The 27,894-nt window shown below is 35.5% G+C and overlaps 1 protein-coding gene across 12 annotated transcripts in view; it reads right to left on the bottom strand.

The window, feature by feature from the left end:
• PAX3 (paired box 3) overlaps positions 1–27,894 on the bottom strand; it is a 121,008-nt gene that overhangs the window by 16,194 nt on the left and 76,920 nt on the right. For all 12 annotated transcript variants that reach the window (XM_087872681.1, XM_087872676.1, XM_087872680.1 and 9 more), the window contains 3 exons: positions 8,753–8,958; positions 3,818–3,983; positions 2,451–2,665 (listed from right to left, as the gene is read on the bottom strand). In XM_087872681.1, coding sequence (XP_087728807.1) covers positions 2,451–2,665; positions 3,818–3,983; positions 8,753–8,958 — 587 coding nt within the window. The remainder of the gene's footprint in view (positions 1–2,450; positions 2,666–3,817; positions 3,984–8,752; positions 8,959–27,894) is intronic.

The raw sequence follows: 27,894 nt of genomic DNA, 5'->3' as shown, positions 1-27,894 counted from the left end.
CTTTCAATACAGATTAAGATATACTTTATACTAATGTGGTATAGGCCCAAAATCTGTCTTCCAATTTCTCAAAAATTGTCTCCTATCTCCCACCAAAGAAGCTTTTTGGATGCTTGAAAACTTCTTTGAAATCTTTATTTTTTTGCATTTTTAATTATTAGGCATGAGATAGGGTGCTATTGCTGGCACTATTTTTAATGGTGCATATCTTTTCATCACTCTGAAGATTATCTGGCTTCAAATTTCTTCCCCCAAAACTATGGGCAGAGAAATTGGACAAATGATTTATCTTAACTGTTTTCAGGGAAAGAAGAAATTTTTCAACAAGATTCTATCCCTTTTAGTGATTAATACCATAATGCCCAGTAAATGAATTGCTTCATGAAGTCTCTCTTTGGGATTAAATTGAAAAATGTGAGGAGGCTGCACTCACACACACACACACACACACACACACACACACACATCTGTAAGTTTTACAAATGCAGAATTATCTCTTCCAACTCAATATTCTATGAAAACTAGTTTTACTCAACTTTAAATAAGTTATAATATGATTTCAGCAATTCATATTATCTTCAGGTAATTTCATTTAGCGCCTGAATTCAAACTGGAAATGGATTCAAAATGTTGACATTCCAGAATCTCTGAAAAAAATAAATAACTGGCAATGATGGAGGTTTAAAAGTTTCAGACTTTCATGTTCCAGAATCTGTATCTTACTTTAACAGCATCACATTAGTTTTTATGAGTGGATTGTATGTACGCTTATGTGGGTAGTTGATGTAATACTCTATATCACTCTATATCACAAAAGCAGACTTCTGGTGTTTTGTGTTGAATACAGTGCCTTCTCAAACTAGTTGTGCAACCAACATCTAAAATAGCATCACAATAAATCCTTGGCTATATTCATAGCAATAAATTCTTAAATATTATGCCTTTTGTATGAAAACATTAAGACATTAACTGTCAACAATGTTTTTGTTCTAATGCCAGAAATTATGGGATCACTGCAGCATCATAAAATGTCAAGCCTTTTGTTAAAGATTACACTTAGAAATTGAGAATCTTGAAAACCCTCTATTAAAGTGCTACTGAAAAATATATCAACTTGCTTTCAAATGGCAGCCTATCTTTCTTTTGCTGAGGTACAGTTTAGTATCACACTATGTGCTATAGGAATCACTGAAACTTAATTACATTTACTGTTACAAAAAAAGAGTTTATGAACTTTTGCCTTTAGGCAAAAATGTTTATTTCATTGCCTTTGCTATTCATCCTTTTCAACTCTATTGCCTTTGAACTCTTCAGCTGCACAGAGTTATCACCATGGTACAGAAACCAGGAAGTGTGCTCTGGAGATGCAGACCTCAAGTTGCAGAAAATGAAAAAAGCGAAAGATATAGGAGTCGTTATTTTGGCCACCCTTTGTGCTATTAAAATCTCATTTTCTGCCTATTAGAATGCCCTCTTACTGCTTACGCAGTGGTGATAGTCAGTGATTAGTGTGTAATTCAGTATAATTGTCTTTTCACTTTTCATTTGTGTCATTCCAAGCTTCCTTCTGTTTTTTTAACCCCACAGAGAAAGAGCAGAAAGAAAATAAAGCTGTTAAAATTCTCACATCCCTGAAGAGATTTCCTGATTGTAATTATAGATTGCTTCCTCCTCCCAATTCTGTAACATTGCTCAAAATTCAGTGGATACCTCTCCAAAACACCTGTGCTAAATCCACGCTAATAGAATAAGCTGCAGAATATTTTAGCAGAAACTAATAATATCAAGCTGAAGACTTGTGCCAGAAGTAGGAAGTTTAACCAACCTTTTCTGGCACTCAATTATCAAGGCAATTTATTAACATGATCATCCAAGAAAAGCTCATGCAAATTAGGAAAACAATTATGTCCTTCAAGTCATTATAAGCTTCTTGAGAGCAGTAATGCTCTTAATTTATGTATTCATAATTCGATTATAGCTCAGCTTAATGTGGATTGCTCATCAGCTGAGGTAATGAGCAACCTACTCCTAAGGTTAAATTTAAACAGTACATATCTTTTTCATTATTTTCATGACAAAGAATCAAGACCAAAATCAATGACTCTGGAGAGTTTTTTTTTTTTTTTAAAGGAAGGGAAAGGAAAGAAATCAACTTTAAAAATATATATTATGGAAAAGCACCACATCAAACATGCCTGACAGCCGAATACAAGCAAGAAGGCTTTGGGATTGCATTATGAAACATTGCCTTAAACTAAATATAAGCTATGACTTTTGATTCTGTCAGTAGAAAAGGGAGGAGGGAGGAAACTAGCAAACTGAAATCATGTGGCTTATATAAAGAATACTTTATGGTTTAAATTTGGCAAATCATTGTATGACGGCCTTGGGCAACAGATAATTTAGTTTGGGTATACAGCAAATCCTGTGTCTGAAAAAGCAGGACTGACCTGAGGTGAAAGGCCATTGCCAATGGCAGGGTTCATAGGATTTGAGGGCCCGGATGGAGGCACAAAGCTGTCTGTATAGCTGGAAAAGCCGTGCCTTGTGGTTGGTAGGCAGTAGGCAGAGCTGCTGTCTGGATTTGAAGGGAGGCTGCTTTGGTGTACCGTGCTTGGTGGAAGAGGCTGAGGTCGGTGAACTGTACTGCTTGGGTCTGACACAGCTGCAATGAAAAGGGACACAGGTATGAACCTCCTCGTTTTCCCATTCAAAAGCCAACCCTAGATCATAGAAAGGTTCACCAGACCACTTCCCAATGTTCAAAGCTACTCAGTGGTTAAGTACACTTCATGTGTAAAGCTATTATGCAGTATATTCAGTTTGGTCTAGTTTGTTCAAACTCAGCCAAGCTCATTCTCAGGATCACTTGGACTATAATGGAACAGCAGGTTTTGGAGATTTGAGTCATACTTTTGTTTCTTACATGCCTTTCTTCCCCCTTGCACTTCACTTCCTCTTCCTTGAGTCAGGAAAACCTTAGTTTTTAAAAATTGCTAAGGGAAGGAGAAACAGGAAGAAGGAAACACAGAAGGAAGACCAATAACAAAAGCATTAGGAGTACACATTAAAGTTTTGAAAGAAACTTATCAAACTATTGAGATAATTAAGATAGTATAAAGAAATAAAAATCATCAAATTTTGGAAAGGAAGTCATTAATTTAGGAAACTCACAGATTGATTACTTTCATGTGGTTCCAAGTAACTTTAAGACTGCATCAGTAAACTATGAGACTGTAAGAACTCAAGTTTAATGAAACTACTTGGAAATTCTAACAATGAATTCAAAACTCTGAGTTTTCTCAGAGCTGTAATTCAGAATTCTTTGTTTAGACAACAAAATCCATGACAACAACTGATTTTAAATTTTCTATAATAAAACACATGATTGTTTAATAAAGTTTCAGGACTCTTCGAATTCCAATCTGGCTTTTGTCTGCTCAAGTATTATATCCAACTCTTGTCAGAATTTATTCTTGGAGCCAGCATCAAACGTAGCATTTACCATTATAAAACAGTTACCTTCAATGATGGACCAGAATGGGTGACGAACCTGATCAAGCTACAATTCATAACTCTCCAAACATATGGAAATACAATAGTCTTCATTCCTAGCCACGCATCTAGAGGTTCTCCAATAGTAAAGGATGAACATCTGAAACTGATTTCCAGATTTCACCTTCCATGTTAATGCTGATCCAATGAAACCAGTGTAAACATTTATGGAGAGGTAATTATAATGATTTTCAGAGATTCAGAACTTCAGAGGAATAAATAATATGTCAAAATACAGTTCAAAATAATCTTTCAAGTCTACCTTGTGGAATAGAAGTAGGTTGATAGGAAGATTCTGATAACTGATAAGTTGGCAGGGTTGGCATGGCAGAGGGTGGGAAACCTCCTGGAATCAAGTGATTGAAAGCCATCAACTGATTGGCCCCAGCTTGCTTCCTCCATCTGGCTCGACGATTGCTAAACCAAACCTAGAAATAGTTGAAAATAGCTTAGATCATTTTGAAATGCATTCAGCATTTGTCAGACTGTATTGATATATGTCTTACTTGCATTGGATTAGATTATAACTAAAAGGCTTATGAAAGTTTTAACTAATTCAGAATTAAGAGTCACTGTACATAGCTGAATGGGTAGAGTATGGCCAATTATACTAATTATTAAAATATATCAGCTTTACCTCAAAAGTTAGTTAGCATACATAAAACCTTTGTCTTCTTTGCCTTGGTTTCAAGATGTCTCAAAGTTGTTGTTTTTTAAAAAGACAACTGAACTGTTTCCAGAAGGAGGAGGAGGAGGAGGAGGAGGAGGAGGAGGAGGAGGAGGTTTTGCTTCTCATCCAAGAAGCTTCATCAATTCTGGCAGGATGACTGGTTGCTCATTCTGTTCATCTGTTCTTTTTCCTCAAGGAAGAAACAGTCCAGATGCCTTTTGAAAAACCACCTTTGAGATAACTATGACCTGGATGACTGAAATCTACATAGGCATTTGATTTCAAGACACTGTCTTATCCAGTATCTAAACTGCATCTAGATATTTATCCTAATATTTTATAAAGGCAGCTTTATCCTGAAGTGGACTGGTGTTAAATTGGTTGTGGCATGTGAAATAGCCTAATCTGTGATTGTATTCAATGTTAAATACACTCCATTAAAGTTCTTTTCATGTTTGTTCTTTGTGCTGTGAAGGTTCTTCTATTTAACTGGACATTTTATTGTAGCTGAAATTATTATTATTTTAATGTGCCTGTCAATAGTATTCAATTATTCTATTTATTTTACTATTTTCATTATCCTAATAAATGTAATTATTTTTAATTAATTGCCATCTTTTTATTACATTTTCTCATTAGGAAAGCTTGCCTTTTTGTAAAATAAAAAAAGACATTTCCTTGGTGTGTTTAAATTGACCAATTTTAGTTTGAAGAACATAACCATATGAGTTTCCAATTCAGGACATACCTTTCTGATTTCAGGTGATGCTTCATTTTTTTCCCTACTATTATTGATCCTCAACTGTGTGCTATTGCAGTAGATAACAAAATATCCAGGTTATGATTTAAAGGACCAATTTCTTGAGACCATGTTTTGTCACAGTTGCAGCACTGCCTCAAGATATTTCTAGTTCTGATATAAAAGAGAAGATTGTGTATTGCTATTATTCGACTTATGGACTAGAATTTGAATCTTACTAATACAGGAAAGCACCCTTTACTGGCATACCATTTGCCACTCTCTTGTCACTACCTTCTTTTTCATGAACCAATCATTTCATTATGGCTAATGATAGGGATGACATACATATTCTCCACAACAAAGGAAGTGTGCTGCGTTTCCTTCCAAGTATATGAAAATGAGCCACCAGTGAACACAAGCTCTAAAACACATTTCTTTCCATTCATTCCCCTTCCCCATATTTCAGCATGCAAAGACATGCCCTCCAGTTAAAAATTGTTCTGAAAAGTTAATTGGACCAATATGAAGGTGGGAGATCCACTGCTAATGAAAATAAGCATAACAACAGCATAGCAACATTGGAAAGAGGCAAACTTTTCTCTGATACACATCCTTGTCCATATCTAGACCATGATTCCCTATATCTTCCAATCATTTAGAGATATTTATTGTCAACTGGGATGATATGAGAATAAGAACATCATAGTGGAGGGCACCAGGCTGGGGAAGACACACACACACACACAAAGAGAGAATCATGGGGTTGTCTCAGCAACATAATCACAAAGGAGACGATGAGACACTTGCCATACTGTGTGTATTAGTGTATGTTTATGTCTGTGTGTATTTTTGTGTTACCTTTGTGATACTATTGCAGTGGCAAACTTCCTAATTTTGTCTTTCCTCTTACCCAAAATTCAATCATTCTCTCCTTTCCTTTTTTGTTCATATCCTTCCATCGTTTAATTTCTATTACTTCCAATCTTTTGCTTCCCCCCCCAACCCCTGTCATTTCTTTCATGGCCACTGAATCAGCCTAAAATTAAATAAATACTTCAGATATACAGCATTACAGCAAAGAGGGCAGTACATTTTCTGGCTTAAATTAAATGTGTCTCTATCAATGCACTAGTCTTTTGATTTGGTACGTATTTGGCATTCATCCTTGTAAAGCTCAGGCTCTGTTTAGAGGAAACTATCCTCTATTGTCTTGATAAATTCTCTTTTCAAACATTTTGCCTATTTGAATGAGAGATCTTGTTCCCTTAAAAGCACATTGGTAATTTTCTGTTTAGGATAAGTCAGTTGAAATGTCACGGCCAATTTCACGAAGTTAAGCCTGGGGGAAGAACCACAGCTTTGAAAGGATACCCGGCCAGCATCAATGGAATAAGATCTTGCCTTGTCCAGTTATAAACTACTTCAGAGAAAAATGATAACAAAGGGGGAAAATGTAAATATTGGGAAATTGAGTTGGAAATCATCTGCAAGGTCATCTAGTCTGTTCCATTCCAAAGCTGAATATATTGGACTGATACATCCAAACCTATTGAAATTCCTGTTCTATTTTTCACAGAGACTTTTGCTATAGCGATTCACTGTTTTTTAATAAAATATTTATCTGATCATGCTGGCTGTGGAATTCTGGGAGTTGAAGTCCACACCTCTTAAAGTTGCTGAGGTTGGAAACACTATCCTAAACTATAAATAAGACATTGCTTGATTGTGTTCACACGTCTTCATTATGTGAAATATATTTAAGACAGGAAGCTTGGATTTCTGGTGTGTGGCTAGAATACCCAAGAAGCAAAGCACCAACTGATTGAAGATAACATAGTTTTGATATGAGAAAATAGAGAAATTCAGAACGCTTTCTGGCACAGTGATGAATTGTAACAAGAATTAAATGATCATCACTAAATGTTAATCCTGGAAATGTTATGCCAAAATCAAAAAACATTTTGCACCATAAACTCTCAAAATATTTCTCTGTAAATTTCAGTGCAGCTCTCCCGGATTCATGTGATCACCCTTTGCGATCTTTCTAGGGAGTTTCCAACAAACAATATCAAAGCAGGAACCCAGATGTGCTTAATAGCTATGTGATTCGCTTAATGGCTGCAGCAAAAGGGGTCATAAAATTGTGCACAACGTATCAACCATGCCTTAGCAACAGAAATTCTGATCCAAACTGTAATCAAAAGTTCAGAACTACTGTATGGGTCACCTGGTATTTTGTATTTGATATTTGACAGCCAATCGTTAAAGTTTTAAAAGGAGTAATATTTGCAGAGAATATTTGTCACACTGGCCATCTCAAAGAGCTATTCCAATAATCTTGCTGCAGCAATTTACACTGCTATAGTTTTTGGATGGGCAAAAGATTGGTTGAAGTGCCTCTTATCCTTTATTCCAAAAAAACCTTGCTCAACAGCATTTGGCTCCATTTATTTATTCAGCAATTCTCTTTATCCAGGATTTTTATTGGTTTTTTTTAACAATTCCAAGTATCATAACAATCAGATTAATACATCTATCATTATAACTTTAGGTACATACTTTCTTACCTGCCTCTTTCTTAGTTTATTCCCTTGGTTTATACATTTGTCACCATTTAATGTAAACCTTTCTGTAAAACTAGATATATTTCAAATTATAGACATTCAGCAAATGCAGCCCTTTTTTGAACCACTGTTTACTAGTAGATAACTTTGTTCTGACTACAACTTAAGAATTTCCTTAAGTATGAATTGAAGCATTTGTGTGACTACAGAAGCACCAAGATTCAAGCACAAATATGTTCTTTGAACACACAGAGAGTTATTGGAGGTATGGTGGTTGGGAACATAGAGTCAAGAGTTCCCTGGAGTTTTCTATTTCAATGGTGCAAGGTACAGACAAGTGGCACTTAAATTCCCAGGTCTTCTTTTAATTCCCAAAAGTTCACCCCCTCTGATACTTTAACCATTGATTGATTATGGTTGTTTCCCCCTTTCTTTGTGCTGTTTTAAGGGAAAAGTCCATATGTTCTACACAGTAGAAAATTTGCCAGACTGGAGATCACAGGAGTGAGTGTGAGACACAACGTGTCTCAAGGGAACCAAAAAAACCATAAGGAATGTAAAATGTCACAGGGTTAAAGCCACATTAAGACAGCTGTTATGTTAATGAGACCTCTGCTTTTCTTGTAGCTGTGAATCACTGCATTAGAGAAATATGAATGTTGATGGTCCTCTTTAAAGCAGACATCCCAGAATTGAATATACAACTATTTAAAGTAAGGAGTCCAAATTTGCAGAGTTTTTTTAGTAGTTAATTTTTAGCCATAGTCAATTTAATTTTCAGTTTCAATATCTGAAACATGCCAATATAATTAATGATCTGTTTTTATGTATTTATCTTTCATACCTTCTGTTTTAAATGATAAAAAGTAAAGTCCGTCCAATGTGTTTCAAAATATAAATCACACTGATTTTCTTACCCTGATCAGTTACCTAAATAAATTATGCATCCAATGTGGGGTCCTTGAAAGAGCTTCTTTTAGCGCTACCAAATGTTCTGATAACTCCTCAAAATAATTTAATTTAATTTAATTAATCATATTTCTATGCAGCCCAACTCCCAAAGGACTCTAAACCATGGTCTTGTGGCAATAAACCATGGTCTTGCAACATAACGTATCTCATCATTCTTCACCAACAAAAAAAATCCTTATAAAAGACACATTTGTTCCTCCACACAACTAATATAAGAAAGCTGTTTGGAACTCTTAAGATAATATTCACCTGAACCCGAGCCTCCGTGAGTTTAGCTCTTTGTGCAAGTTCCTCTCTGGTGTAAATGTCAGGATAATGAGTCCTCTCAAAAGCTCTCTCCAGCTCTTCTAATTGTTCTGCTGTGAAAGTGGTTCTGCTTCGCCGTTGCTTTCTCTTCAGTGGCAAATCTGGCTCAGAATCAATGTCAGAACCTTCATCTGACTGTTGTGCTGAAGCTAGAAAGCAAGCAAACAAGCAATGGAGCAATTAATATTGGATTGGGAGAGCAGGAGAAAAATGATGGGGACTAGCACTAAGCAAATTGTGTTTTATTCAAATAACAGTAGTCCAGTTTTAAACAATAAGCAGTCTTGGAGAATTAGAGGATGCTACAACATATTTCCTTCAAATGACTGAATAATTCTTTATACAAACTTCAGAAAATATAGTCATTTTTCTTCCTACGCTTAGTGGACTAGGGTTGCCTTTGCAGGGATCTAATGCCACTTAGTTCCTCCATGCACTGTTCATGGTTTCACCATAACTTACTAAAATTGGCTAGTTTGACACAATGCATTAAAGCATGAATTATAACCTGCAAATCATAATGTTTAGTTCTAAGCAAAATACATTAGAGTTTATCATGTTGAATAAACTTGGCCAATGTCTTCAAGTCTTTGCTTCTATAGAATTACTCATTTCTGTCTTAGTGCATTCTAAAAACTGAAAGCTCAAAACAGGAATGAAAAATTAAAATTAATTCATCCCAAACAAACTTCTATAGTTAGTATATTTGCATAAAATGTATGCCTTAAAACAATATAAAAAACAAGAACATAATAAATGATTTTCAGATTAATTAATTTACAACTTCTATTTTGTGGCAACTAATAACTACCATAAAAAGGTGAATCTACTCAGTAACCCTTCCAACACTGATGCCCTCATAACTCCCTCTATTACTAGAATATAAATTTTAGATACATTTTAATCTTAGTTGTAATTTCTTTCCATTCTAGAATCTTTGTTGTTGTTGTTGTGTTTATTGCCCTATCATCTAGGTCAGAGTTTCTCAACTTTGGCAACTTCAAGACAAATTGAATTCAGCTAGCAAATTCTGGAGCTGAAGTCCACACTACTTAAAGTTGCCAAAGTTTTATGTAAGGGAGCCATTCCTGCATGACTTTGCTTGCAGTACTGTTCTAAAGATATTCTTGCTGGCACTTTGGACTTTAACTTTAGCAAATGCATTTCTGGGTCCAGATGATTCCCTGACTAACTTGATGCAGAAGCTAATAACACACTTAAAAACATCAGACATGATTGTGAAGCAAAGAGGAAATTACAAGATAACCTGTACATGTGTTTGACTATTACTAGCATAAGAATAGAGAAATACATTGTTTTTCTTATCTGTAGCTGATGAAAATGTGCTGACAGTATTTGCTTGGAATCAAAAAGTATATCTGTGATATCCAGTACAGTGGTGGAATTCAAATTTTTTTACTACTGGTTCTGTAGGCATGGCTTGGTGGTCGTGGTGTGGCTTGGTGGGCATGGCAGGAGAAGGATACTGCAAAATATCCATTCCCACCCCACTCCAGGGGAAGGATACTGCAAAATCTCCATTCCCTGCCCACTCTGGGGCCAGCCAGAGGTGGTATTTGCCAGTTCTCTGAACTACTCAAAATTTCCGCTACCAGTTCTCCAGAACTTGTCAGAACCTGCTGAAAAGCACCCCTGATCCTGTAGCACATTTGAGGTGCTGTCACTTGACAAGAACATTTTAAAATTTAAATAGAGGAATTCAGCATAGGCTTTTTTAATTGGAAGTCAATATAATTCATAGAAATAAATGTGAGCTGGGAAATCGAGATTGTGACTGTTCTAGTTGCTCATCTGTTTGCTGGTGAGTTTGATTCCATGCATAACTAAGTCTGCCTTCCTGGTGATTAGGGAATGATGTGCCTGTTGAAGAATAGATGGACATGCAATAGGAGATATGACACATGCAAACTAGATGAAGAGAAGCACAATGTCTGGTCATAGTTACAGTTGTTCTGTCAGATGGAAAGTTTCTGATAAACCTATTGATCTGCATTTTTCATGTTGGTCCTGGATGCAAGTTCATCATACTATTAGTAAATCTTTGTTGCCAAAGGTTAATTATCGATAGATAGTCCAATCTGGTTTGTATCAGGAGCGAAGAAGTAGGAAGTTTCTTGTCTCTCACCATGTTCACTGGTATTTAGGCTGTAGATGGGATAATGATAATATTACAACTCCTTTTTGCTTTATACATGATTGCATAGTAATCTAATATGTATGTATTTTATGTTTGGCTCATGAATCAACTTGGATGTGTTGTTACCCTGCTACAGGGGTGTCAAACTTGCATTATCACATGATGTATCATGACTTTTTTTCCCTTCGCTAAACTGGGCATGGGCATGGGCATGGCTGGTGCATGATGCATCCGGTCCAGGGATCCTGAGTTTGATAGCCCTGCCCTACTATATGCCAAATGAAAAGTTTATATGCACTATTTATCCTTTTCACCAAGCATTTTCTCTGCCAGAATTAGCAAAGGTGGCCCAGGCGTTATTGCTGAATATATCTGTCTTAAGGATCAATATCCATATCCTGACCAACGTTCTGGAGCAACCCATAGTGATAATCACTATGACAAACACATAAGGTCCCAATTCTGCTTGTCTTAAGGAAAACCATTAAGACAGGTTTTTTTTCCCTCAAGCATTTAAGTTCAGGTTCCCATTTTGGTTGTTTTTATTATTGCATTTGGTTGCCATTTTATATGTTATATTACTTGAGGGACTGCTTGTCCTGGTAGAAGAGATTGTGTAGGAGAGGCATGTGCCCAGTCCCATCTGCTAGAGAATGCCAGCTGGCGGAACCCAGGAAAAGTGTATTTTCTGTTGGAACATCATCTCCCAAGAGATCAGATTGGTCTTAACCCTTTCCTGACTTTTTGTTAGGCCTTAAAGATTTGGTTCTGCCATCTGCTTGGGGTAGAACCTGTTACTATTTTGATAGTTGCTGGTCTTTTGTATACACTGCCTACAGACTGTGTCATTATATAGATGTTTTTATTTTATGTTTGTGTGTGTCTTGTTGTTTTTTATTGTTTTGTATTTGTTGTTGTATTGATCACTTTTGGGGGGGGGTGGCTGCTTAGTTGCTGTGAGCCATATGGTTCACAGCAACTAAGTAAGCAGCCTCCCAAAATACCAACAATACAACAACAAATACAAAACAATACAAAACAACATAGAGAGAGTTATATAAATTGCAATAATAAATAAATATTTGGGGCTTTTAAAATTATTATTAGATTTTTGTCTTGCCTTAGTTTATTCTTTGTTCTTGTGGTTTTTTGTTGACCACCAAATTATTGAAGTTGGGTGACCTTACAAATTTAGTAAATGTAAATAAATAATAAATATAATTAGCTGAAAACAGGATTCAACAATATCCAATTCTCTAGCATATGTTCTCAAATAAGTTGAAAGACAGCTGGAATGCAAATACAGAACAAATTCAATCAAGTACATTGAAATCCTTTTAAAAGCATACTCCACAGTGTAATATAGGAAAAGAACCTCTGTTTTTCTAGTATTACATCCCCTTATCACCTGTAAGTAAAATTATCTGAGCAAAAGAAGTTTTAGCAATCTCTTTGCTTTCTTTAAATGGGAACAATTTTGGAATTATCAGAGTATTACTTTGTTTTTTAAAAAACTGAAGTGAACCATTGCATGTATTTATTTCAGTTTGATAATTAGCTACAACCAACAAGAATTAAAACCAATTGAACATGGAGATAAGAATTGCAAAGCAGGCATTCTATCACCCTAGCTAAGCCTTATCACTTCACACTGGCCGGAACTGAAGGCCACAGGCATGTGTGCTAGACCACTTTCAACATGATAGGATTTCAGTGTCTCTAAAGATCTGGTTTCCCATGCATATCCCTGCATGAAACACTGAGTTACGGGATTTTCCAATAGCTACCATTGATGAACTTTATCTTAGCATCAGTCAAACATCTGTGTATGAGTTTGAATGATATGCTTCAATTAAGCTTAATGAATCTTAAAAGTTATCATATAAGGGTAATTTTGAATACATTCCATCTAGACAAATTCTTTTTCCCCCCTCCATCCTCTCCGCTGATCTTAGGATCCAAACTATCTCACTGTTCTCAGCTCCCCAAAGCTTACTTGCTTTATCTATTCAGCCAATTTGGAGTCCATCTAAGGACTGCGCAGCTCACAATTTAAAAAAAATAAGACAAATATCACAAAAGAAAAAATATTCATGATCAGCCTGAAAATAGACATATCAACAAAAAGTTATCCAAAAGAGGCTCAACCATCGCCCTGACCGAAGGCCTTGGAGAACAGAAAAGTCTTCACATTCAGGTCCTTAACATCATCAAGGTAAGAGCCATCTGGATAGAAAGCTCAATTGCTGCTTCTTTATTTAGAAATAAGAGCAGAAACCCATAAGCTACAAAAGAACAGCTATGAAGTTTATTTTTTTTCTTAAAAGAACTAAAACTAAATTGAATGCTTCATTGTTCTTTATCCCATTGTGACCTGTTTGATGGTTCCAGAAAATATTTCATCAAAGTTAATAGTATTAAACACTAATTTGCACTATTTCATAGGAATTAGATTTCATATAATGTGCATCTTATCTGTCTATCTTGTATACCTCAGCAGTTCAAAAATACTCCTGGCAGTTAACAAATATCAACCCCTAAGGAACACCATAAAGAAATATATCTAGAGAAACTCTATACAACTAATGTACATAATCATTCATTCTCTTAATTGTTTCTATTCTCAGGGAACTATTTTATTTAAATAATTGTAGCAGCAAAGCATGACAATCATTCGAAAAGCATGTATCAACTTCCAATATAATATATTGTATGGATTTATCTAATCACTGGCTTCCTTGCTCTCCATTTGAAATCAATGAAAAAATCATTTTTTTTTTTCATGTACAGCTAAGCAGAGCAAGTATATATGTAATGCTATTCCTGGGCTAACATCAGGATGCACAAAATCTTACAAAGATTTTTATTCAAAATTGAAGCTCTTGAGCCATGTTGCGAAACTGCATGTGTAACTTTTATCTGGAAATATAGCAAATTCTAAGTACTATCTGTACAAGGTATCTTCCAACTTATTAATTTGGCTAGCAAACTGTTATTTATATTATTTAGGAAGATGAATATCATAGATATAGTCTCTTCTGTGGAATACATTCTGGATTTCTAAATGATGCCATGTACTAATATGGAAAGTATATATTTCTAGATTCCAAAAATTTAGACATTTGGGGGGGGGGATGTCAAAAAGCATTATTGTAAGCCATATAGTTGACTTACTTGTGCGCTTTGCAAACAACCTTACTTTTTTTCACTTACCAAAAACCAAATGCATCTTTTTCCATACAGTAACTTGAAGGCTCTGAGCAGATCTGTTGTCTTTTTCTGACCTACAGTGTCCTTTTTTGTAGTGAAATCTCCATGAGTGACCTCTAGCATGTTTACTCGGGTACAAGGGAGGAGAGACTGCAGGCAAGGCTGATACCTCTTCACAGGCTCAGAGTAAATGACAAATGACACTTTCCCTTTGTGAACTTCAAGATTTTTGTTGACTTATTTGGCAGCTTTTGTTGAGTCCTTAGAAATGGCCTGTGGCTGAGGCCTATTCTACCAATTTCCACGCTCCATCTGTGGTATCCATCAACAGGGCCTTTTACCCGCATTCAGGGCTCTGACACTTGCCTAGCAGGATGCAGGAGACACAAAGAAAACTGAAGTGGATGAGAAAATGGGTGGGGGGAAGGAGGAGGTAAGGGAAGGTTGAACTGGATGCTCTGTAGGGGTTAATCCATGTCTCTTCAGTCTAGAGGCTGCAGCACCTGGAACTTCTTTTATCCCCTGGAGGGAAATCAGTGAAGTTTTAAAATGTTAAATATATGACCTTAGTATTTAAGAAAAACTCCTTCCAGAAAAAGAAAAAGGACTGCAATGGGCACAGACTCACTTTGGGAGCTTTCTAATAAATCAGAAGGAGACAGTAAGCAAAGTGGCTATATATGGGGGGAAGGGCTTGTTTATTTGTTTTTTTAAAAAAATATTCTTGTTTGTCTTAACCAAAAGGTTTCACCAGCTGCTAGCTAAGTAAAGAAGAGGGAAAAAAGAAACTACAGGCATATTTTATTGCTACTGCAGGGATGAGAAAACAGATTAGTGCCTGGACATTTTTATGGTCGAAGCATTTAAGGAAACATTCCCACTGGAATCTTTAACATAATTAAGATTCAGGAGCAGATACTCATCATTCTGTTTCTCGGTACAGACATTTGCCACTTTGACTTTTTCCTCACTATCCTTTCTTTCTCTTATTCTCTGCTTCTAACCCTCACCGTCACCTCCCACCAGTATTACTGTTTCATTCCTCTCTTCTCTTCCTTTCAAAGTTCAGATTCACAGCAAGAGATCATTAAAAAGAAAATAAACCCCTGCCAAGTCTGGTCTAATCAAAATTGTACAGATAAATTCTGACACTTAGCAACTCCCCAAGTGCTCACAATCCTAGGAGGAATGTACAGATTACTTATGAATATGGGAGGCAGCAGGAGAGAAGTTCAGAAGGTCTAATGTCAGTGGGTAGCCACCTGTGCATTGTGTCAAGCAATCCAAGTACATGATTGCACATTTGATTAAGACTAAGATCTAGCTAAGCAAGGCACTCACTGGCCAAGTATAATACTCTGCAATATTTTGATGTAAAACAGTGTTTTTAAATTTGGCAATTTTAATATGCCTCAATTCCCAGAATTTTCCAGCCAACATTCCCCCTCCCCCCCGCATTTATTGTACTTTTTTCAAGACTTGATTTTATGTTTTTATTATTTTATATAGCTTTTTGGAAGAACATTATGATAAATACAAATAGACAAAGGGACAGCCAAAGTTTACTGGCAGGTAATGTCCACATTTCACAGAATTGCAAATGCTAGTAGGTGACATTATAGCAAAGAATTGAAAACTTTTTCACATGGTGCAAGAATTTCTGGTTTTTTAAGCCAAATTTGTGATTTTAGGATTACTTGAAGAAGTACTCTTTTAGTTTCTGAATTAAAGCAAACCTATTGATAACCCATAGGGATCATAGTTGAAATTAATTAAAAAGCTATATTTAAAACATTTTATACCATGGGAAATTAATTGTAAAAAATTAAACATATATAAAGCATTTGTTATACGATCATCTTAGCATAGTGGTTAAAGGCAATAGGCTAGAAATCAGAAGTTTATGAGTTTTAATCCATATTTAGACACAAACCAGATAGGTGACCTTGGCCAGTCAGAAATGTTATAGGGTCTCCTGCTTGAACAGGGGGCTGGACTAGAAAACCTCCGAGATACCCTTCCAGTTCTATTCTGATTCTCACTCTCAGCCCTCAGAAGAAATCAGTAGTAAAATTCTTCTGAAATCTTTAAAAAAAAAAAAAACCTTCAGGAGTTAGTCCAGACAATTGCCAGGAGTCAACACTAATAAGGTGTAACCACAATATGTATCTATATATTTGCGATAATTACTGGTATATACAAAATACAACTTGCCCACTATATGCATAAACTCACTGCATGTTCTTATCAGCATTTGTCTTAATCTTGGGGAATTAAACAATCATTCAAGTAAACTATAGATTCAGGACTATATGATTCAGTTAAGATGAATTATCCTGATTTCAGTAATAAGAATAAGACTGAAGAGATAAACTAATATGAAATAATCTTTGCCCTAGTCAGGAAACCATCCTGGCCAAGAAATGAATCTCTGATTTGTTTTTTCATGTGATTTATAAATCCTACATCTCAATGATTGTCAGTGGTTTACAAAATTAAAATACAATAACATCATCCAAAACATTCATAATACAATAAAAATAACAATTGAAAGCCCTCTAATTCACATCCAGGAGCCTACTATAGGTGGGACTAGTTTCAATTCCAGGGGCATGCTATTATAAATGAACTAATGAAAAATATGCTTAAATAAGCTTTTCGACCTCTCGGCCCAAAAAGGGTACTGTAAGAGTTCATCCTCAGATCAATATCTCAGATCAGTTGATTCTAGATACAGAAGACTGCTCAGAAATGAGTGGAACCTCTGCAAAGCAGTGCTTCCAATACCTAATCCTCACATATTCAATAACGATGAAAGAGGCAAAGAGATCCAACAGAATTAGGATTGCCTCCATATAGGTCCTGATAAAGATCATAAACCAAGACAATCAATACTACTTTATTTCATGCCAAAGCCTAATTGAAAATTATTAAATCCAAATAATCTGCTTTTTCTAGGAAACATTGCAGCTGCATCCACTGTGCCCACTCAATGACTCTTAAGGCTAAGGGTTGTGATTGTTATCAAAATTAGTAGGCTCCAAGGAAGACCTCATAACAAAAATACACAGACTCCTTCTGCTAGTACCCTCTCTTGAAGTGAGGCACTGATAAATTCTTGGATCCAAACCCCATTCATAAACTCTCTGGAACCACCATGCATTTAGAGACTAGATCACTGTAAGTGATAGGTATTGATTTAATCTCATAAAAGACCAGAAGGAGAACAAATTCCAATATCAACCCAACGCCTAAATCAAAGAGCTGATATGGATATTTGGACACCAGAAACATTGCAAAGATCTAATGTCACATGCAGGCATTTGTCCACCAATATCTTCACAGCATAATCCTTGACATTTATAAGCTCTGGCAGCTCAGTGGTTAGAATGCAGTACTGCAAGCTAATTCTTCCCACAGTCTTGAATTCGATCCCAATGGACTCAAGATTGACTCAGTTTTCTATCCTTCCAAGGTTAGTAAAATGAGGACCCAGATTGTTGGGGCAATATGATATTGTAAACTGTTCAGAGAATGGTGTAAAGCACTATGGACCAGTATGTACAAATTTAAGTGCTATTGCTATAAGATACCTTAAGATCAATGCCACAGATGCTGAAAGACCCCCAAATCCAGGAAAGCTGATTGTCAACATCCCACCTTTATCTAACCAAGTTTCTGTAATATGTACCAAGTATTCCCACAATTTAGTTAGTGTTATATCAATAAAACAGGATTGCCTGGAAGTTGCCTTTCTTAACATTTATCCATGAAGCTGGTGTTGCTAACAGTGTCTAACTTTCAAACAAAGGTTCTTCCAAATGTATTTGGAAATGCTGTAATCTAAAACTGGAATTCTTTTCATGCAAAGGATCTAATTTACCACAAAGCTTTGATGCTTTCTGAGATAGTATATAACTCTATCTAGTATCACTCAGGAAGCTGGTATTAGATGAGAAGGAGAAGGAATCATTATGCCAAACTTCAAAATAAATGTAAAAGTAAATGAAATAAAACAAAATCAAACATTAAATCTGTTTTACTTGTTAAAGGTCTTTACTTATTTATTTATAATGGGGCCCCATTTGGCACGATTGTTAAAGTCACCATGATAGAAACCAACAACCATGGGTTCTAGTGCTGCCTTAGGCAAGGTGCCAATTGGATGACTTTGGGCCAGTCTCTTTTTCTTAGCCATAGGAAAAAGACAATGGCAAATCATCTCCACCACCATCCCCCCCCCCAAAAAAAACACTCCACAATGATCCAAGATAATTTCTCTGGACAGGGTAGTATAATGCCAATCGGAGGCAAAAATGTGCTACATTAAACAGAGCTTACAAAAATCTTCTAGCATTCAAGTAAGAAAATGTCATAGACTCTACTATTAGCTGAATATAGTTTGCAGTCAGTACTGTAGTTTCCCCTTGGTCTTCTCACCACAAGATGGTTCAAATAGCAGAAATTTCCTATTTCATGGTGTGAAATACTGTACATTGCTTAATACTGCTGAAAAAGTTTCCAAAGGCCAACAAGCATGGCCAAATGTTCTCCCTACCCATGTCTGATCTCTTTAATGAGTTATATCTGTACCTATTGCTCTGTTTTAGGCTATGGCTTAAAAGCAGAACAGGTGAAAGCAGAATTGTTTCTATTCTTTTTAAGCTCTTAAGTGCCCATTTAGTTAAAAATGGATAACAACCAAAGAAGAGGAGAACAATGTTTTAAAGTAGTATCTCAAATCTCAAGCACTGCCTCCACTGCTTTTAATCACAATATCTAAATCAAAAGAACAAGAACTGCGTTAAATTTTGTCAAGGTCAATGGCAATAAATTTGATAATAAAGGCTTTAGCTTAAAAATGCATGAACTATAATGAAACATATAATTAAGCACAATTTGTTTGATTCCACTCTTAGAAATACCATCTTCTCTATTGCAAGCATAACTTTCTGTATTTTTATCAATCTCGTATTCTCTCTGTGAAAATCCTGAAGTGCAACTGAATACACATCCACACTGAAATAAGCCCCTCTGGATTCAGTGTCATTTACTCCCAGAAAAGTAAACATACAATTGTAGCAAAAATGTCCACTGTTTACCATTTATAAAAGATCAAACTTACAACTTCCAAGTGTTTACATACATCTATTTGCTAAAGTACCATAGGGAGAAAGAGAGTTACTATTGATTTTATGTAATGTCTTAGTCAGGAAGCCATTGTTCATTTATCAGAACCTCATACAAAAAGGATAATAATTAAGAACTCTAAGCTTTGAGTCTCACAAGCTAACAAATGGTATAAAAGAGTTGATTTAGTTGTAACTCTAACATAATATTTCTTGAGAAGTGGCCTTCGACCAATCAGTGTACCATATAAGAAAGGGACAGAAACAAAACTGTAGTTGAAGCGAAAGAAAAAGACTGAGAGTGATTTTTATTTACAATTGCCTAGAGACTGGCTATTATTGTCCATATGTGCTACCATCACTCCCCTTATCATGGGCTGGCCGGCATGACTATTGGGAGCTGTTAATGAACTGGGTAATTGAGCTGCTGACATGTGTTCCCAAAACAAAACAATAAGAAGAAGAGACAAATGAACATTTTATTTGGCAATCAGAGCAGGCTGTGCTTTTCAGAGGTCTGCAGCTAAGTAAGTGGCTGAATACATCAGGCAGTACATTGAAAGCAAGCAGATGTGCATACAATAATAGTTAACTGACAGCTTACGGCCCATCTGTGCGTTAACATTTTGTTAAAGAAATTACTTGACTTGCTAAAGAGGCCAATCATACAGCTGCCCCAAGCACAGCAGTGCAAGAGATAAATCATTAGCTAAACCATTTCATGCTCAAAATGACTGCTCATGTTAAGAGTGATGCTGAGACATTTTGTCAGCAATGTAGCTACAATGTGCAGCTACAATGTAGTATTTGAAAAAGGAAGTTTTACAGCTTCAGCAAAAACAAAGCCTGCATGATACAAACTGTTTAACTAGGTGGGAAATGGGACTATTTAGTGTTGCTTTACAGCAACTGAAATATCAAAATAATATACCAAGGCTAAAAATTGCAAAGCACATTCTCTATTCCTAATTATTATTGTTCCATTTCATTTAAGAATTATAAATAATCCAAAAGAGTTTCAGTTTTAAATAAACTAGGCATGCTTGGCAATGTTAACTGGTAAATTAAAAGAAGGAGCAACTATAAACATAAAAATCAAATTTGCATCCTCTCAGCTATTCTCATAAGATCACCATATTCACAATAGAAAACCTGTATTATAAAATGCAGAAAGATTTTGAACAGATTCTAAGAGCTGGTGGCTGTTCAAATCCAGACACTTTCATTTTTACAATGCAGCATTAATGTATGTTTTAACATTTTATTTATCTTCAGGAATACCAATTACACATTTTAGAAATAAAGCTAATAAACTACTGCATTTTAAACTTTGTACAACTTTCCACAAAAATACTTTATACGTTTTCATTCATATATAACTTGAACTTTGCAAGGTCTGATATTCTGAATTTCAAATACAGAGAATCATATAAGGAAACTTAAACTCTTTCTTTTGCCAGGAACATTAAATCTCTCTGCTTTTCCTCTGTTACTTTGAACCTTGAAAAGATAAAACCAGTGTATTCTCTGATTGCTACTTGCCAGGAGCAGTCAGAAAATACACTGGTTTTACCTTTTCAAGGTTCATTAGCCACAGAGGAAAAATGCACCCCTGTTGTAAATGATAACATTTATTTATTGTTAATGTCTTATTATGCAAATCACTTTTTTGAGGATTTGTTCTTGAAAGAGCACATAGATATAATTATATAAATATCAAATACATTTGGTATTGTCTTGAATGATCAGGATGCCCGCAAAGCAGAGTATGGCATGGAGTGATAGAGAAGGGGAATTATGTACTGTCTGCTGGCTGTTTTGTTTTGCTTCCATGTGCTCCTTCTCAAGCACATCTTTAAATGTACAAGAAATTTGTGGCTTTGCATACTAGCTTCTCACTGGTTCTTGTTTCTATGCAGGCGAAAACAAATGAATTGCTTGCCATAACTATAGTTACAGAAATTAAGAGATTATGTGAACCCCTTAAAATAGTTCTTTGGATATTTTACATTGAATTTTTTTTTGTTTTGCTTTAGATGCATGTGTTATAGCATTTTGTTATAGCATTTAATTGTTAAATAGATTATTTGCTGTTACAAAAGCAAAGTGTTTTATGTGTTGGAAACTTTAGTGAATCGGAACAACATCTGAAATGCACCAAATAAATGACATCAATCGCTTCCTATATTAGAAAGATGGAAAACTCCTAATGATCTTAAAAATAAACATGCATTTTAATTAAATATTGGCTTCTTGGTCTTCTCTAAGCTTCCTTTTCTTCCCTCAGATATTCCATTGCCATACTAGACAACATCAACAGTTATCCTATCCTATATAACTATGGTTACATCCAGGAAATCAAGTACAAAAGAAAATTTAAGCAATGAACTTCATTATTTAAGGAACTATAATTTCATCCAATACAAAATGTGCTTCTCAATCTGAAATAAGAGTATCAGACTTTTGTTCATGTACCTGTTCATGGGGGCAGGAGGAAAGGGAGGTGATCCCCAAATGCTTTCTCCCAACCCAAAATTCAGCATGTTTAATTCCAAAGCATGCCTATGGTTTCTCAGATGTCCAGAAAATTCCTTACAAAGGAAATTTAGCTTACTTTGCTTTACGTTATTCTAACTTCCTATTGATTTTTTTTATTTTTTTTATTTTTTATTTTTTATTTTATTTTTTTTTTGGTTAAAGAAGATTAGAAGTCCCCTGGCTGTTGCTTACCAATGCAGTTCAGCCAGATATTTTTTATAATACTAGCATTTATTTGCAAAAAGAAAAAAAAGTTGCAGTTTGCCATTCATTGTAGCTATATGTCTAGCTACAAATAATTATACTAAATGTGTGTCTCATTTTCCATCAAAGAAGTTTTTAATTGTATTGATAAGAAGATATCAAACATCATTTAATGTGTATCAGAGCAGTGACTGCTTTTTTTCTCCAACACAAATTCTAAGTTCTATTTTGTTTTCTTTGAATGTAAACTGCTTCTTTGCCTGCATTTATTTGCATTTTGTAAACAGATACCAAGAGGTGTTCCTTCCCTTTGTTCTAAAATCCTAACCATTATAACCAGCTAGAAAAATTAAAAGCAGGCCACTCCTAATGATGAAAAAACAAACATATACCATGACAGAAGAGCAGACAGTCCAACTTTCATAGAGAGGATAAAGATACTCCTGTAAATTTGGAAAACTCTGAACCTCATGCCAAATATTATTGTTATATGAAGTAATTACACTAATTGCATTACATTGTCAGACTTTTTCTTGTGTATTTTGTATATGATATGCATTAACCTGGAAGCAAGCACACAAGATAAACCAAGGGCATGTGGAACAACCATAAGAACATTCAATGGAATAAATATTAATGTGTTCTGTGTATACTCACAACTAAAGAAACACTAAGCCTATAATATTCAGAGAAATAGGAACAGTTTCCTTTTCTATTTAAAACTAAAATCTCACAAATTCACTAAATTTTCAGTAAGTCATACTGAATTTTGATGGATTCTTTTTTTCAGACAGCAAAGGAGTCTTTTTTATTTTTATTTTTTTTGGACAAATCTAGAAAACAAAGTGGTTTATATAACCATGCTTTCATTTTAATATTCCCTCTAATTCAGGGATCCTCAACCCTTGGTTTGTGGACTGGCACTGGGCCGTGGCATGCCAGAAACTGGGCTGTGCAAACAAGTAAAGCCCCATCTGCAGAATGTGAAATTAGGCCCCCTCTGGTCCATGGAAAAACCTTTCTCCACAGAACTGGTTTCCAGTGTCCAAAAAGTTGGAGGCGCTGCTCTAGTGCAGGGGTAGGCAAATGTGGCTCTTTTACAACCTGTGGACTTCAACTCCCAGAATTCCTGAGACAGCCAAGCTGACTCAAGAATTCTGGGAGTTGAAGTCCACAGGTTGCAAAAGAGCCACCCTTGCTCTAGTGCAAAACATATTTATATATGTACATGTATCTTTTTTCTTTCATTTTGTTTTGTTGTTGCTTTTGTTTACTTATTATTTTTTTAAAAAAAATAAAAATATGAAGTCAATTTTGGTATGGGTGTTGGTATGTGTATAAGAATATTATCATTTCAATTATTCAGCATTTAAAAACCATACACTCCAAGTTAGAGTTCCTTAGAGCTCGCTTACTATATTAGAATTCTTTTTCATAGGAAAAATTTGCTTTACATTAAATCAGATTATTTGCCCCGCTTGGATAATATTTTCTGTCCCTGACATGGAACATCTCTCTCTCTGCCTTTCTCTGTCTCTGTCTCTGTCTCTTTTTCTTTTTCTTTTTCTCTCTCTCTTTCTCTTGCCATTTTTCATATAGCTACCTAATTGTTTAGTTCTGGCCATTGGACATGATATCTTTCACAATAAATTAATCAAACAACTTCTTAGTCTTTATTCAGATATTTATGGTAATCCTCAGCCTATTGTAAGACATATAGAATTCCATGCTAAAGTATTTATTATGAAAGAAATACTTGTTTCTTTTGCCCATGTACTGATAATTAATAGCCTGTGATTGTATTAGGAATATTTTCCAAATACCATTTACATTCAGTATATTATTTAGGGTGTTTTTATTATTAATCCATTCATACTTTTTCTTACTGATCCAGTGCTGTTTTATTTTTACCAGAAATTTTCTAATTGTAAGATATATATAGTTAAGTAGATTTTAATAAGCACTTTAACTGGATTCATAAGAAGAAAAGATACAATAAAGTGAAGCATTTTTTCTCCATTTATGCTGATGATGAACAGTAAGCACATACATAAATCCCTTCCACTAAAGTCAATAGGATTTAAAGATACTTCATTTCAGTTAAACTGTGCCTTAAAAAAATGTTATATATATAACTGAATTGCTGCTGGTGCTGCTGAAAATGAACAGAGGACATTACCATTTTTATGAGCACTGTGAGGTTGCCATTAGGCTAATGATCATCTTGGGAGTGCAGGTTTTCTCAGCAGATCATGTTAAATGCTAAATAAGTAATTACTAATGGTGTACTCACTACCCTGTAAGTGACTTTCTGATTTGAATGATATTTATATCACTCTAGCTATTCTTAAGCAACCTTAGCACCTTCAACTCCCCATCGCCAGATAATCTATCTGATGTAATCATCAAAGTGGTTATGAGAAAAGCCAATAAAATGATCAGAAAAGGTTTTATCATCTGTTTTATTTTGTTTAATTGTTTATTTAATGTTGAAAATGTAACTTGAAAACACAAAATACCATGAGGACCTTCTGCAAGACAGATAGTCAAAGATGTTGAAGATCTTTGTAGGCCATTGCACAGCAGAAAGATTTTTGAGACATCCCTTGATGATCCCCATCATTCTAGTTTCAGGGCTACTCAAGTTTATGCTGTCAGAATGGACCACCACTGCATTGTGCAAGAGAGGGAGCTTAACAAGCCTGCTTGTCAAGAGCTGTGTACCTTATATATAGGTGTGCTGCCCGGTTCCCCACATATTCAGACACACTAGTATATGGCAAAAGTTCCACAGGTGTTTATTCCAACCCCCAAACAGATCCTCGAAAAGCACCCCTATTGCACAGGTCTGGATTCCAAGCTCTGTACAGCAAGAGTCACTGGGTAACAGAGTCCAATGGTCATACACAAAGTGCAGGAAAGCCGTCCAGGTTGTAAGGCATGAGCACACAAGGCACAGAAGTGGGCACGTTGTTCCAGCAATGCTCAAGGCCTCAGGGTGGGGTTAAGTAGGCAATGCTGGTGCAGCTCTTCATGAGAGGTGAGGTTGCCTCCTCATCAATAGTCTAGCTGACCGGCGTTGTGCCCATGTCCTCTCTGCTCTACATGTTCTTGGATCAGGAGGAGGTGTGGACTCTACCTCCTCCTCATTGCTAATAGGCAGAAGCTGCTTCCGGTCCTTGCCTGGAGCCTCCTAGCCAATGCTGCAGCTATGGCTCACCTCCCTCAAGCCTGTGGCTTGTTTAATCAACCCATCTGAGGATGCTCCATGAGGCAAGCATTCTCTGAGCCTCAATCCTGACCAGTTCTTGGCTCCATGCTTTCCTCAAGCTCAAACTCACCCTCCACCTCTGGATTCATATCTGGAGAAGCGCCCAGGTGCAGATCCATGACACTAGGTCATATAGAAAGATGTGTACTTTCTGTGCATTATCAACTTAACTGGTCAAACAGTTATAGTTATTAATCCAAAGAACACCCCACTATTTCATGTTGTTTATCTATCATCTTAAGTACAGTATCATTAAAATTAACATTAAGAGAAACACCTTTAAAATGATACATCTTCTCACAGCTTCCTGCATGCAATCTTCAAGTCTTAGTTCATTGGGAAAATATTTTTATAATTATTTCTTCAATGTTTATGTCTATCTATGTACATAAAACCTTTACTGAGGAGTTGCATTAAGGCAGCTTTATATATGTATTCTAACTTCAAGCAATGAATAGTGACTTATCAATTCAGTGACACAGAATTAAACATTATCATACTAATTGCCAATTTTGCTCTTTCTTAAGAAGTCCTGATCTGCCCTTTTTTTAAAGCTACCATCTGATTTCAACATTGCCCACACATCACAGATTTAAGATTAGTACACAAATGTACCATCATAAGCTAATCACTAACAAGACACTTCAGGAACAGCAGGTTTTATCATTTCATTAATTCAGCATAAATACTATTGGTACACTTCGGATGAGCCTTCTATGTCATTCTGTCCATGAACTAATCCATTCTTCAAACATCAGACAAGCCTAAAGTGTTCTGAGGAATTCATCAGCCCGTCAGTGGTGATGGGGTAATGCATTTAAGAAACAAGAATTATATTTCCACCTTAACTCAGTTTATCAATAAACTGTTCATCAGTTAGACTATTAAATAACTTTCTTTCAACCTTGAGATGCATAATACTGGTTATCAAGGTACCCTAATTTTAAGTTCTTTCCATTCTATACACTAGTGTTTGATAGATACATCAAGTTTTAATCTACTTTGCTTTCAGATTTTTATAGTTGTTGATGCATAATTCATTATATTATTATTAGTAATATTATTATTATTACCCCAAAAATAAGACTCTGTCTTATATTTTTTGAATCCCGAAATAAGTGCTTGGTCTTATTTTCAGGGAGGTCTTATTATTTTAGGGCGTGTGGAGCAAGATGGGGCTACTCTTGCCGTCTTAACTGATTTCCACCTCTGCATTTAAATATTTTCGGGAAAGGCTTATTTTCAAGGGGAGGCTTATTTTAGTGCATGCCCTCAAAAGCCCAATTGGGCTTATTATCAGAGGATGTCTTATTTTCAGGAAAACAGGATATATTGTAAATAAAACTTTCAGTTAGGCATCATCTTCTGAAACCCAAGTTGTGAAGGAGACTCCATATGTATTGTAAATCAATGTGGAAACAGAATGAATTTCAAGAACTTTGTTCTTACAAAATTGCAACAGTATGGAGGAGTGGATAAAAAAAGACTCGGTAAAATAGACTCAGTAAAATCCCTCAAAACAAAATCTTATTCTGCCTATCCTTCAATAAATTGCTGAAATTTCTTAGCGTGATAAAGACTGTTACAATTTGGGGACAATCTGTCTGAAGAATAGCTATTATGTACCATTAAGTGAATCTGTATGCAATATTCACAAAATTTCTCAAGTTTTTGCCAGTGTCTGATAACCTGTCACATTTTATGTATTTAGCACAGCAATCTGGCAAAGGTTAGATAAGTATATTTAACTGAAATTGAATTCCTGAAACTGTGATCAGGAACCACAGTTATTTAGAGCTCAGAACTATTCAAATACACAAACACAGTCATAGACACACACATCATGATGTAGAAAAGGTAACACAAATGGTTGTTTTGATGAAGTGGAAGGAGTTCAATTCATCTGAGAAAAGAAGACATGAAGGATTACCTTTGCACCTCTTCTGACTTAGCTCAGAATTGTATCAGCAGTGTGATTGTAAGACAAAGGAATTGAGGTTAAAGCAATTTAGATTCTGCAGTGGAGACATAACTCCATGGGCTGCTAGTTACCCATTCTTGAGCTAAACAAATACTCCCTATAAGTAGCTCCTGGGGGAAATTCAAAAATAAATAAAAATAGGATAACTTTCATTTATTAAAAGATTGGGTCAACTGTGAGTGAGTAATACTAAACAAAAGAAATGAACAGAGGGGAGGCCAGAATATTGGGAAGACAGTGGGTACAAAAATTAATGCTTATGATATTAGGACTTCACATCATTCTTTGCTCCTTGTCCAAAGATTTCTCTACTGATTTCAACAGAATGCACTCAAGTAATGCATAACAGAACTTAAAGATTCAATATTATAAATTCAGAATGCACAACTCGCTGAAATACCATATCTTAATTGAAACGCAGCACATAAAATAAGATAATGCAGAATCTCTTTACTAGCACCTCTTCAGTTCCTTAAAGCAGCAAATGAACCACTTTTATTCAGACAAAAGAGAATTCTTGCTTAATGGACAATAATGGTTGACAATTTCAGTGAGACCAAGAAGTTAGAAGTGCACTTTACGAAGACTATAAAA

This window comes from Pantherophis guttatus, chromosome 6 (genome assembly GCF_059756535.1).
Source record: "Pantherophis guttatus breed Tessera chromosome 6, ASM5975653v1, whole genome shotgun sequence".
In the NCBI taxonomy this organism is placed as follows: Eukaryota; Metazoa; Chordata; class Lepidosauria; order Squamata; family Colubridae; genus Pantherophis; species Pantherophis guttatus.
Note: the sequence above shows the minus strand (reverse complement) of the source record. Positions and strands in the feature narration are given on the sequence as shown.